This window comes from Tamandua tetradactyla, chromosome 8, assembly GCF_023851605.1.
Source record: "Tamandua tetradactyla isolate mTamTet1 chromosome 8, mTamTet1.pri, whole genome shotgun sequence".
In the NCBI taxonomy this organism is placed as follows: Eukaryota; Metazoa; Chordata; class Mammalia; order Pilosa; family Myrmecophagidae; genus Tamandua; species Tamandua tetradactyla.
Genome location: NC_135334.1, coordinates 69,705,264 through 69,719,366, shown reverse-complemented (window position 1 = coordinate 69,719,366; position 14,103 = coordinate 69,705,264). Strand labels below are relative to the sequence as shown.

The window sequence follows — 14,103 nt, the reverse complement described above, 5'->3', positions numbered from 1 at the left end:
TACGCCCAATACGTGTAACTTGCACAAAGCGTCCCCGAGGGCTTGTCCTTCGCCCACGCCGAGCCTAGACCCACGCGCTCTCCCCTCCGGGCGGAAGTGGTGCGGCCCGCGGGTTGGAACGCTCCGCCCCGCCCCCCCCGCCCCCCGTCCGCGTAGTGAACCGCCCCGTCTGTGAGGTTATAAAGTGCGGCGCTCAGCGCAGCGGCCGCTGTGGCCGCGGTTTTGGCTCTGATTTCGCGTCCGCCTCCCGGGCCGCCGGGGCCGCTGGCCCACGGCTCCCTGTGCGGTAGCCGGCCGCGCTTCCGCGCCGCCGCGGGGCTCCGGTCCTCTGCGCGTAGCCCTGGCCCTGGCGGCCGGCGCAGGGGCCAGGGGCGCGGGGTAAGGCGCCTTCCCGCAGGGTCGTGTCCTGCGCCGGCTTCAGCATGAAGACCCTTATCGCCGCCTATTCTGGGGTCCTGCGAGGTGAGCACCCGGCCGAGGCTGTCCGGAGTGACGGCTCTCCTGGAGGACCTGTGCTATCACGTGAGGGGTCTGGGGGATGGGCTGTCACGGCGGGGTCTGCAGATCTTTGGGGGCTTTCATTCTGGGATAACGACACTGGACGAACGTTTTCGAGAAAGGATGTAACGAACGTCTGTAAGGGAAACTTGCGTTGTAGTCTTATGATGAGGGCACGTTGCCCCTGGCCGCAGGTCGAGGTCCCATCTCCTTCCTTTTCTTTTGGGGAAGCTTTCTCCTCCTCCCCTCAGATTATCTGGGTGTGTGGTGAGGGCAGAATAATCGTTACCTAGTGTGGTGTAGGCAGCTTGGCATGATAGTCGTCTGGGTCCCACTTTCCACTCTGATGCTCAATTTTTGCAATCGCTGTGACATCATTTCCGTTCTCCTAGGCTTGTTTGCCTTATGAATGTGATACCACCCTCCTTTCTTAGTTATTAGAGATACTAGGGAACTCCTGTCCAGCCTCAGCACCATCTGTGGCGGCTAAACCATCTTCTCCCCTTCAGCCTGGCAAGGTGGAGCGAGCTTCTGCAGTGTGAGACTGGATGGTGCAGTGTGGCCGGGGTTTTGCAATTCCCTGAAAGAGCTACCAGACAGGGAACATGCCTGGCTGGGACAGGTGTGCCTGTTCTGTCCTGTGCTCCACACCCATCGTGTGGAGCCCACGATTTGGATCCCATTAGGCAGTACCTGTAAACCTGGCACACTTAGAAGGTGGGGCAGACGCTGGTGACCTCCAGTATGGCCCAGGCCCCTGTGCTTGCTACCAGTGTGGAACTAAGGTAAACAGGCAGAACTGAGATCATACCTCAGAGTATTTTCCACTCAAGAAAGAGCATCCTTTCCAAAGCTGCCCCCAACTCCACCGCCTTCCTGATAGAGAAATTGGGGTGTGTGTGTGTGTGTGTGTGACCTGCCAAATTTTCCTTAACAGATGCTTGGCCAGGGGAACCTGGGAAGCCACCACAGCTGGCCCAGTCTGCATGTCTGTCTCATTCGAAACCTCCCTCTCTCCCAAGTCTTTATTCTGCTTGCTAAACTTCTCCTACTTAGATTTTTCTTTAGTAATTAACAATTGCTTACTCCCCCACACCTTCATTATAAAAATAAAACTGCTGATTTTTGAAATTTTGAAAAATATAGACAGAACTATTGAAAATTGCTGGTAAATCGACTAAAGACAACTTCCTATTAGCATTTTGGAATTTCTTCAGTTTTATTTATACACACTATACCAGTGAAATTAAGAATATGATGTAGATAGAGTTCTGAATCCTGTTTTCTCTCTCTTAATGTTGCATCATGAGTATTTCCTTCATTTACTCAAAATCATAGCATTCCTGAGGCTGCACGGTAACCCACCCCGGAGCCAAATCACAGTTTAACGGTGTCCTAGACGTTGGCATTGTTCCCTATTGTGGTTATCACTGTGCTGCTGGCCCTTGTCTGCCCTGTTGGTCTGGATACCGCTTGTTACCCTTGGAGAGGTTTTGAGCAGTGGTCCCTGTTTGGGGGGCAAACAACCTGAGCTCCCACATGTACCCTGCCCAGTAGGCTCTATTACCCCCTCCTCTCACTTAAAAGTGCTTTTCCTGTCACTGTGCCCTTGGATGCCCATGACAGGATAAGGGAGGGACTTGCCCATATGCATGCTTTTAGAAATGCTTTTGTCTCCAGGTAATGGGTAGGGGCATTCACAAGGACAGCTCTGCTCTTCATAGGCTGTATCTTCTAGGAGCCAGTGACCCTGGCTCTCCCTTTTCTCCCTTTTTTGACCTAGAGTTTGTTACTCAGGAGGACTTCTACTCTAGTGAATGGTTTTGGGTAGGTCATTTAATATATTGGCCATGGACAATTATAATAATGTTCTTTCATCAGTTGTAACAGATGCACCATATTAATGCAAAGTGTTAATAATGGGGGTGTGTGTGTAAAAGGGAACTCTATTTTTTGCATGATTTTTCTGTAAAGCTATAACTTCTCTAATTAAAAAATCATATTAGAAGAATTTTCCCTTGTTATCAGATCTTGAAAAGATTTTTTTTTCCTTTCTTTTTTTAGTGGCTGCAAGGAATTGCATTGTAGGATGTAGCTAGGGCTGGTATGAAATGCAAACCAGCCAGTTTAGCTCCCTGGAATCTGCTGTGGTGAAAGACTGGGTAGGGTAGAGGGAGGGTGCTGAAACAAACCTTGTGTTATTGGGTCATCTCTACTAGATCTGTTTTCTACATCCCTGGTCCTTGCAGTCACTCCCCATTGGCCTAGATTGCCGCTGCAGGTAAGGTCCTGTTGTGAGTTGGTGAGCACCTTGTCACTGGCGGTATTCAAGGAGAGACCATGGATTCTATGAAGGAAAGTGTGCTGGGTGAGAGATTGACATAGATACCTTGATATCTAGTTGGCCAAAAGAAAAGACCCAGCTATGAGAGCATGGGTGGGTGGATGTGTGTGGGGGTGGGGGGGGGGGTAGGGGGGTAACCATCTCTGTAGATCTCTGAAGGGCTGTCCTGTGCTAGATGTGAAAGTTACAAACTTAATTGTACTTGTATGCCTGCCTTTGTCCCTGGTCAGGGAGTTCTTCAGGTCAGAACCTTCTGATATCTGCCCATATCCCCACAGGACCCAGCAGGAGATGGTGGTAGCAGCCCCAGGAAAGTTATGAGCTGACTTATTCTGTGGCTCCAAAGAGAAAGGCAAGGAAAGAGGTAGGATTATGGGCGCCAGGTTTAGACGTAGTGGAGGAATGCTTTCTAATAGATCTCTGGGACTGAAACAGGCTGGGAATGGCTGGAGATGGCATTCCTCATCACTGGGGGTATCCAAGCAGGGGCTTGGAAGGGGGTGAGAATAAATGGCTAGATTATTGGGGATGACTCCAGTTGAAGGCTGCCAGTCACCCAACCCAGTTCTAATTCACAAGACGACAGCATCACTTTCATGTTCCCCTCTCCCTCAATTCTGTGTACTTTTTGCCATCCCCTCTATCACTCCCCCAACTGCCCAGAGGCCACTTTTGAGTTATTGCTGCTACTGGGAAAGGAGAGCCAAGAGTAATATTTTATTATTGGGCTGGGTGACTCAGTGGCCAATGTGAAAATTATGCCCTGCCCTCATCCCCTCCCAACCCACGAATTTTGTAGCAAGTACTTGAGCCATAGGATCAGAGATGTCTTTTAGTGCTGAATTGGCCCTTTAACAAGCATCTGACCCAATCCTCATGTTACACTGAGGCCCCCCAGAGTAGAAGGGACTCACTCGAGGTTATCAGAGTCAGGATTAGAACCCAGATCCAACTACCAGTCTGTGGCTTGCCTCTATAAATCAAGATCTTGGTGAGAAGTGTAGTGAGGCTCTGTGCATTGCAGGGTTCAGTGGTTTGCCGAATGAGTGACAGTCATCAAGGTTGCCCCTGAACACCTTATTTGGAGAGCCACTGCCCACCCCCTTATCATCACATCTTATCTTTACCCAGGTTATCATGGATACTTATCTGTTTAGGTGATTGTCATCCCAAGAATGTCAGCCCCATGGGAACAGAGACTTTGTAAGTTTTGCTGTGTTATATTCCAACCCATCTATTTGAGTGCCTGGCATGTAATAGATGCTCAGTAAATATTTGCTAACTGCATGACTGAGTTGACTGATGGGACAAGGCCCCCTGAGAGCTGCGCCGTTTTTTTGGGTAGGAAGCCCTGCTTTTAGCTTTAGTGTGATTCCTCGAGACTTCCTCAGGTCTGGCCTGTGGCCCACCTGTGCTCAGTGCTAGGGCTGCAGCTGTTCCCTGCCCTAGAGACACTTGCAGATTGGTGAGGGGCCAATTCTAGGCTGAGGCCTAAGTAGCCTCACCACTGTCTCCTCATTGTGTCCTGGGCTTAGGAACCAGAAGGCAGGATTTCAATCCTAGCACCTCTCCAGAACACGGCTGGGTAGGTCATTTTCCCTCTGGGGGTCTCATTCCCCCTATCTGGAAAATAGGTCAGAAATCTCAAACTGTCAAGGTGGATTTGAGGGTTTGAGTTAAGATGAGAGAAAGTAACCCTGATGCTCATGTTAGTCTTTGTTATTTCTCCGGGGAAACATGTGCAACAGGCCCCCCACACTTTGGAGAGTGGTGAACTCCATCCATTCTGGGGCATCTGGGAAGGTGTCACCAAGATGAGGACTGTGGGTTTATAGATTGAGCACCTCCTGTATTGCACGCACAGATGGACCAGTCATGGTTCCTGTCTTAGAGGAAGCAAGACCACTGGGGATATACACAAAATGACAGCAGGATGATCCATGTCACATTAGGGAAGGAAGCACAAGAAACTGTGGAGGCTACAGGTAAGCGCGGGGCACTAAATCATCCTAAAGCCAGGGGCGGCTTCCTGGTATATGTGAATTGGTGTCTGGATTTGAAAGATGAACAGCAAGGCAGACAGAGACATTCAGGCAGAGGGAACAGCATAAACAGCATAAACAGCATAAACAGAGACATAGATTTGAGAGCTCCTGAGCAACTTTGCAATTGCAGGGCCTCTGAGCAATCTTCCTGGGGCTGAGGTCCTGGTCTAATGAGAGGCAGACAACAGAGGAAGAGAGGATGTTGTATCCAGGCCTGAGGCTGCTCAGCCAGGCCTGTTGGATAGGAAGATTTGAGAGCTCTTGGTAAAGGAACTTGGTGCAGTTAGAGTTTCTTGGCCTCCAGCACTTCTGAGGCCTGCTAGATGTGGAGGTACTGGGGCATCTTTGAAGGTCTGTGGTCAAGGGCTGGGGCTAGGAGTCAGACTTGGGGTCTGCCGATACCCTCCTCTCCCACAGAACTGCTGTGCAGCCTAAACAAATCACTACCCCTTCCTACCTCTCATGCTCATCATCTGTACAGTGAGGAATATTGGGAGAGACAACACCCTCCAGTTCATTACAGCTCTGCTGGGACAATGTGAGTCCATGATGCCCCCTGACTACTATGGGGCTCTCGGGGTCCACCTTCTCCTCATTCTTGTCCTGACCTTCTTGTGAAAATGGGGCACATGTCCTGCTTGGGGCTCAGGTAAGGGCCCCAGGGGAATCTCTCATCCCACACTCACCTGTGATGTATGTTGTGATAAAGGCCTATTTTGGAGACTCCTTGGTGATATACCCACAAGCTGGTGGCGTTACCATGGTAACTCCTCCCACTTCAGCTATTTTTTGAATGTGCTAGGTCAGGGCATGGGGGTGGGGAAAGCAGGCTGTTGGGGTCCTCAGCAATCACCATCCAGAGTCGCGGATGCAGCCCTAGAATATTGGGAACATGTGTCCTGAGAGCCTACTTCCCTGGCCTTACCTCCCAGGACTCAACTCTTTTTCATGAAAACCAAATATTGAAATTCCAGACCTCTGGAGTATCCCGAGGAGAAGCTTATAATCCTTTTAGGGGGACCTTTTGTGCATAAAAATTCATTAGTGGATTCCAACAGGGAACAGAAGGCCCAAGTTAGCAGGACCCGAGACTTCATCTAATGTGCCAGTTGCGAAACTGAGACCTATAGAGGGGAGGAAGAAGATCAGAGTCCCAGAAAGTCTGTAGGTGCCTCAGAGGCCTGGCTCACTGCCAGGACTTTTTGCCCATCAGACCTGAGGACAGACAAGCAGGAATCCAGTGAGTCCATGCAGGGGTCCTAATGGCCAGGCCAGGTGCTTCCCACCTAGTGCACCAGCTACTGCTGTGTGTTGATTTCCCATTGGTTTGACTCTTCCTTTGGGGCAGATGTCCTGATGGCCCTGCTTTAAAGACACCTAATTTGCAAAGCAGAATCTTTGAAAGGGATTATTAACCATTCCAGAAAAGGACTCATCTGTGTATAGGGACCAGCTGAATGGCTGACTGGCTGGCTGCCTCCCAGCCCTTGGGCATCTATGAACTTGGAGTGGAGGGGATTGGGTAATTCTTCCTGACCTTCAGGGGTTCTAGACTCCTTGACCTAGCATTCCAGGACCTTCATGCTTCTCTCCACTTTTTCAACTAGATTTGTATAGTCTCTGCTCCAGCCTTACCGACATCTGTGGTTAGTTCCTCAAACTTGTGTTCTTTCTCTCCTCCAAGCCTTTGCAAATGTTGTTCTCACTACCTGGAGTCCTCCCTCCTGTCAGTCTGACAACTCTTAGTCATCTTTTACCTCTTACCTGGGCTATTATTTCCTCTAGGAAGGCATCCCAAAGAACACCCCCTAGTCTGGACTGGTGGCCTCCCTCCTAGATCCTCTGACCATGGCTTACCCTCTGTGCATAATTGTTCACCCTCTCTCCCCATATCTGTGGGGGATCCCAGAATAGAGCTCAGTCTCTGACAGATACCCAAGAAGCAGAGAAGAGGTAGGGTCCTGGAGCTCCCATGCTAATGTGGAGCCTGAACGTAAAGAAAACACTTGTTGAATGAAAAATAATATTTGGGCTCTACCCTTCTGTCCCGCCAGAACCCTTTAACCCTACCACTTGCAGCTGGATCAGACGTTTCCTTCCCCAGAGAGCTCTATTTACCCCTCTGTGATGGTACAGTCAGCCATGGACTGGGCTTAACTTTGTTCTTGTCTAGACTCTTAATTCTTCTCAGTCCCCTATGAGCATTCAGTCATTCAACAAACATTGATGAAACATCTGCTCTGTGCCTGATGCTCTGCTGGTCCTAAGAACTCAGACACGATCCCTGTAAATAAACACACACCCTTTCCCATAGTGAGAAAGGCTAATGATAGGGACAAGATGGGGTCATGTGTGATCAGTTCAACCTGGGTGGAAAAGGAAGGCTTCCCAGAGGAAGGGTCGACAGGCTGGTCTCCAAGAGGTCAGAGCTTAGTGCTGGTAGGGGCCCAGTCAAGTATGTGCAGAACAACTGACCAAACGAGGCTTAGAGATAGCAGAGTTTACCTGTGGGGATTGCAGACGGGGCCAAGGGTGTGGGGAGACTTACCAGAGGGAAGGACTCTCTGGTTGAGCATGTGGTAAGGCGTAGAATGGGGAAAACTTCATGTGAGTCTTGCAAGAGCCCAGCCCTAGCCTAGGACTCTTTATAAACAGCAAACATTGTCCTCCAGAACTGACAGCTTTGTCTTGATTGATCCTCTCATCGTCACACATGTGGTTTTCAGCTGTAAGGTATCTGGGGAAGCCTGAAAAAGAGTACATCTCTGGCCTTGAAGTAGTGGTATCTCTTTGGCATATGACCTAGCTTCCTTACCCACCCTGGGATTGGAAAGGTCTGCCAGGGGTCAGTTTGTCCATCTCTCTGCCTCTGTGTGGGCTTGTACCAGCCGTTTGGAGTAACTTGGACATGACTTCCTCACTGTCCACTTGGCTTCAGGCAGACTCTGGGTCAGCAGAGGGCAGTCAGTTCAGGGCCAGGTGGGGCCCAGGTATGGGATCCTTGGGGCTGGGGGTGTGAACAGGATCATTCCCTAGTTGAAGAGCCCTAGAGGTGTTCATATCTGTGCCACCTCACTGGCATCTTTTTAGCTCTCTAACAGAGGACTGGTCACTCTGTTTGGCCTTTTGCCATTTAGACTCCTTACAACAATCCTGGATCATTATTAAGGAGGAAACTGGCTCTCAGAGTAGGGAAGTGACTTTCAAGGTTACGAAGAGTCAGAGCCAGGATTTGAATCCCAAGTCGGTTTAGATGCCAAAGTCTCTGTTCCAAGGCAGGGCAGGGGTTATTTTATCCATTAAGCAGAAGAAGACATCAAGGCTCACTTGATAATTAACTGGCATTCACGCAGCTCTTTACGTTTTATGGAGCTCTTGCCTATACATTATCTCATTTCATTCTAACAAATAATCTTGCAAGGTAAGTATTATCTCTACTGTACAGATGAGGAAACTGAGGCTTGTACAGGAAGTGACTCACCAAGACCACACTTCCTGTGAGTTAGGGGCCAGGTTCTTCTGACCTCCAGTCTTCTGATCATGGCACCATCTCCAGGTTGGCATGCCCCCTCCCCAGATGCCAGTAGTGGAGGTGGATGTAGGAAGCAGAGTGGGCTGTCCAGAGGTGTGACCTGTCCATCTCTTATGTATATGACCATACTTCTGACACTCTCCCCAAGTGCTTCTGCCTCCCTGTGGAGCCCGGCCTTGCTCAGTGCCTCTTGCTCCACAGGTCAGAGGATCTGCTTGCCCTTCTCTCCATCTCATTACCCCAAATTCTTGTTCTTCATGGCTGTCAGTACTGCCTGATGTAACATCATGCATTTATGTGTAGGTGTTTTTTCTTGCTCATCAGAATTTAAACCCCTCTGACAGCTGTAATTCTAATCTGCTATGTTCACTGATATTTTCCCAGTGCCTGGAATAGTGCTTGGCACCTCATAGGTGCTCCAGGTCTTGTCTCTGTCATCACCACCTTGTCCAGGAAGCCACCTTTGACTACTCAAGGCTTTTCCAATGTCACTATTCTCAGCTTGCGTTTTCAGTAAACACGAACCTGAACCTGCTTTTTGGGTTATTGAGCACTCTATATTTGGGTCTGCCTCCTTATAACTCCCTTTGAGGAGTGCCTATTTTCTGCTTTGCCTTCCCAGATCTTGTCTTCAAAACCTTGCCAAGGCCTCACTACATCCTTGGAGCCTCCCCTGCCACTACCTTTACTCTGCTCCCTCTTCTTACAATATATAGCCTTGTGGCTATGCACCTCTTGAAAACTTGATTTTTGCTCATTCTTTGTACCCCTTCCTTCTCCCATAGATGATAGAAATAATGACAGTAGCTACCATTTAATCACCTAATAAATGCCAAATGCACTTTACACACATTTTTGTCATTTAATCTTTCCAACAACTCTGTGAAGTGGAAATTATTATTATTATTGTTGCTTCACAAATGAGAAAACTGAAGCCAGAGAGGTTCTCAGAGCTAGGCAGAGGGAGAAGGCAGGTGTAAGAGGAAGCCCCGGAAACCCTGGTTTCATCAGCCCTGGGGACAGCCTCCTTGTTGACTGATATCAGATATTAGGCAAGGAGGTGTTTACACACTGAGGGGTGTTTGGCCTCACTGCTGTGGGAAGCTCTAGTTTGGCCCTTGCAATAGGAGCTGACTTGTGGGAGCACACAGGTGAGGCTGCCCATTCCTTGCATAGCCAGTCTATAAGAAAATGCCCCGCTAGACTTGGAGCATGGTATGGGGCAAAGCAAGTAGTCCTCCCTTAGCCAGGTTGTGTTTCAGAAGTCTGGGTGTGGACTGGCTTGTTTAATGGGGACCAACCCTCTACAGCGTGGCATTGTGGAAATGATGAGGGACTCAGCCCAAATATCTGCCTTAAGTCTTGGCTCCCCTACCTCCTGACCTTGAGTAGGTGACCTAACCTCAGTTTTCACTGCCTTACCTACCCGCCTTCCTTCTCAGGGAGTGTTGGGGGACAATCTGGGGGACAAGGGAGTGGAGAAGATTCGTTCTGGGTGGTAGGAAAGCTGCTCTGAGCTTCTCTGGCAGTTGTTCTCCCTCTGTCTTCCTCAAATCTAGGAGCAAATGAGCTGTGTAAATAAATGGTGACAAAGTGCCTGGGAGGAGCTGTTTGATTTGATTATTGGGAACCTTTTTATCACAGAACCAGTCAACTAACTAAGTGACCTCTCCCATCTCACTTCATGAAAAAAATAAATCTCTAGGCACAAGGTTATGTTTCCATCACAGGTAAGGAAACATGGAGAGTGGGAGAGGCTCACTCACCATCTCTAAGGTCCTTAGTGGTGGGTCTGGCTTAGGCTTCCTGCTGGGCAGTCCAGTCTAACTTGGTGACCCAGGCCTTTGACTGCCTCCAGGATTTACGGATTTGTTCACCCATACAGCACATACACCCGTGCAGGACTCTGGACACACCAGATGAATCAGGTACCAGTCTTGGCAACCAGGAGTCACTAGCAAAGAGGGATGGACAAGTAAATCAAGATGATTCAGTGCAGTTTGTGCTGTGAGAGTGAGTAGAGGGAGGGCAGGTATGCTGAGAGACTGGAGGGGTAGTGATGAACAGATTTGAGCTGGGACTTAACTAGATACTGAGGCACCCTGCTGGCCCCACCCTGGAATTGGGGACATTCAGGCTCAGTGTATAGTAGAAGCAGTGGTGGCATCTGATTGCCGTGTTGGCATCCACACTAGCCTCTGCTGGACCCCTCCTAACCATAGCTGGGGCAGAAGAAGCATTAACAGCTGGGTGGTGAGGGCTGGCAGTAACTTGGTAGTGCCCAACTGAACTTTCTGGTTCCCATCTGCCTGGGCAACTGCATCAGGGCTACTGGAAGGCAGCGAGCCCCTTAGGTCCCAAATACCTGGCCAGAAATCCTCAGGATGGTAGACATCACAGTCAGAGCCGCAAGGAGATCATAGAGTTCATCCACCTTCCCGGTTTTATAGATGGGGGAACTGGAACCCAGAGAGTGAAGTATCTTTGCCAAGGTTACATGGGAGTCAGAGGCAGAGCTGCACCTGAAATCTAAGACCTGCTGCCACTTTAGTTGCTATGCAAGATGTCTCCTCCTGATCTGCCCCCTGTAGGAAAACAGATCATTCCTATTCCCCCATCCCCTGCCACCCTCCCACAGCGTTACTGTGGGAAAAAGGAAAGGAGATCCTGCAGCATAGGTACAGTGCACGGGCCTGGAAGTTGGGCCTGGATTGAATCCAGCTCTGCCACTCTCTATCAATAGAGACTCAAGTCACCTTGGCCATGCCACTTCTCTGGACTTTTATCATCATATCATATCAAAATGGGGTTGAAATTGCCAATCTTGCAGGACTGTTGAGGAGTCAGAGTGCCTAGAGGTGTCCTGGAGGCCCCAAAGTTTTGTAGGCTTCTTGGGAAACTTATCTGCCATCCAGCCCTACAGGGAGGGAGCCAGGAGCCCAAGGAATGGCTAGAGCCGAGACCTGCTCTTTCTTTGGCTCAGTAGTCCTTTATGAGTGCCCACTCTGGACCAGGCACTCAGGACTCAAACATGGATCAGACTGAGGCCAGTCCTCCTAGGTCTCCCATCTGGTGGGAGATGGACTTATAATCAGCAGTTAGTACAAAGTGAAGGGCAGTGAGAGCCCAGAGGGAGTGGCCCAGGAAAGGCTGCCTGGAAGATGTGCTGCCCTAACTAGTCTGAAGGGCAAGCTGCCTTATCTCATTGTTAGGGGTTATCAGGTAGGCAAGGGAGGAAGGAGCCTTCTAGGCAGAAGGAGCAGCAATATCTAATGTTTCCTAGATTCATAGGGGGCTTCCATGGAGGGCTTGGCATTCAGCGGCCAGGATCAGGCCAACTCCCAGGCTGGGCTCTGTGGCCAGTCAGCGAGGTTGGAATTGTCTAGCCAGGAGTTAACCAAGTGGGCCTGGACCTGAAGACTGTGGAATTGCAGCTCTCACCCCCGCCCTCCCTCTTTTAGGCAGCCCTTTACTCGCATTCCCACAGAAACACCTGTCCTTAATCCTCAGTGGAATTTGTGAGCATTTCCCACTTTGTTGGCGGAGCAGGCCTGTGGGGTAGTATTTGCAGCTGAACAAGGCAGGATGAGAACAAAATATGCAAGTATACATTGCAGGAAGAACCTGGGCTTTGGCCTGACTTGCTTTGGGGCTTTTTAAATCTTATTTTCTTATGTATGCATTGATCATTTTTAATAGGAATTAATTTGTCTGTGAAGCCATTAAATTGCTTGTTAAACTACTTTAATCAAAGTGTGCAGAATATCATGATCTCCTGTTGATAGTCCTACATTATGTATATCTTTTCACTTTAAAATACATGCAAATTTGTAATATATGTATCATCCAGTTTGCACAAATTTTATTAATTCACAATCCGATGTGTGGAAATATTTGTTTTTGACCAATCTGCTTTCAGGCAATTTACTTGGAGCCCAAGACAAGATTTTGGAATTCTAGAAAACACTGCCAAATGTAAAGAAGGGTCATTGCTGCCATAAAATTAATTCACAATGTTTTTTTAACATTTCATAAAATGAATGAAAATGCTGCAATAATGCTTTTTTCATATAGGAATTCTCAAACAGTAATATGTTCATTTATATATTACTACATTCATTAATACATTTTATAATAATATATTATTATAATAATATATTGTTTGTATACAATTTTAATTATACACCACACCAACAATCTACTTATTTTGACAAAATTATAGAATTGTAAAAAAAAAGATTGTATAGCTTTTGCAGCTTATACTCCTAACTGCTGTGGGACTTTTGAGGGTCTGGTCTGTATAATGGGGTAAGAGTTTCTTACACTCGGACCTTCTAAGAGAACTTGCAAAGGGATTTGGGTTAGGTCTGAGAAATAATTTTTAGATCTTTTGGTTGTTTCATTTGGGAATACGTCACCAGTATGGAGTTTCTATCTTCTTCACCCCAAGCAGGAGAGCTCCCATAAGCCATAGTTATTTGGCCCTGACACAAAGGTGGGGCTGGACAAGATGACTCCCAGGAAATCCTTTCCTTAAGCACACCTCAAGCTGTTGGCCTTGGGTTCGTCTGCCCTGGGAAGCAGTTGGTCATGAGAAGATATCTGAGTGCTATCAGGCCAGCTTCGCTCCATTTCCCGTTGTTCATGCCCAGAGGGGGACAATGACCCTCAGCTTTCGTCCACCCCCAAATCTGCCCTACCTGAAACTTTGAATTGAGGCTCTTATAGTAGTGTTTCTCAAATTTTAATCACCTGAGGATCTTATTAAAATGGAGATTCTGATTCAGGCTGGGGTCTAAAATGCTGTATTTCTAGCTCCCAAGTAATGCTGACCTGCCATTTCCAAACCTCACTTTTGAGTAAGAAGGTGCTAGAGTACATTCTGTCTTCTCTCCAGCCAGGTCCCAGCCTGCCCCAGACCCAGAGCAGGGACTTGCATAGCCTTTAGCCTATCCTCTAGTAGCTACATTTCCTGCTTTACTCAATCCCTTGGCTGCTGGAGGCTGACTTGACAGCCTCCTTTTGGATCTGGGGTTCAAGCCTGTACTGGAGCTTCACTTCTCTCCCCCATATGCACACATATGCCCTTTCATCCAGACTCCTCCCCCCTGGACAGGTTTACCAGGCCCTATGCACGGCCCATCCTTGGAACTTTTGGGTCTCATTGGCAGAGCATTTTGTACTGGACAGCTGTGTGGGAGAGTAGCAGGCAGGAATTGTGGGTTCTGCAGTTCCAGCTTTGTACCTCTCTGGACATCACTTTTCCTGACTGTTCAGTTAGGCTACACTGGATGACCCCAGAGGGTTCCAGAATGGGTTTGGGGTTTGCAGATGATAGAGCAATTATCAGCCAAGCCTCTGGAAAGACTCTGTGGCTCAGCCACTCTGCTTCTCTAAGTTAGCATACTGCCAAATCCACCTCAGTTACACGTGTGGATTATTAAATGCTACTGAGTACCTACTCTTTGCAATGCACTGAGATATGGCAGTGAGTCCTCATGGACTTGCCTGAGTTCATATAGTGAATGGATCCAACGTTTGAACAGGGTCTGAGTCTTCTTGCTATACCAAGCCCCTTCCCTCTGATCCATCAGGTTGGGATAAAGGGGTCAGGGCTGGTATGTTCATCTTGAAGCCTAGTATTTCCTGTGTTCCTCCTAAAAGCCAAAGCAAATTGTTAACTT

At 48.5% G+C, this 14,103-nt stretch overlaps 1 protein-coding gene across 3 annotated transcripts in view; it reads left to right on the top strand.

Moving 5' to 3' along the window:
• Positions 1–306: 306 nt before the first annotated feature.
• DGAT2 (diacylglycerol O-acyltransferase 2) overlaps positions 307–14,103 on the top strand; it is a 34,947-nt gene continuing 21,150 nt past the window's right edge. Inside the window, exons 1-2 of one of the 3 annotated variants that reach the window (XM_077113542.1) lie at positions 3,125–3,206; positions 3,974–4,045. In XM_077113542.1, coding sequence (XP_076969657.1) covers positions 4,018–4,045 — 28 coding nt within the window. In that variant the 5' untranslated portion in view covers positions 3,125–3,206; positions 3,974–4,017. Of the gene's footprint in view, positions 463–3,124; positions 3,207–3,973; positions 4,046–4,706; positions 4,828–14,103 lie in introns of those variants that run through there. The other 2 variants (XM_077113540.1, XM_077113541.1) reach the window with 2 other exon arrangements.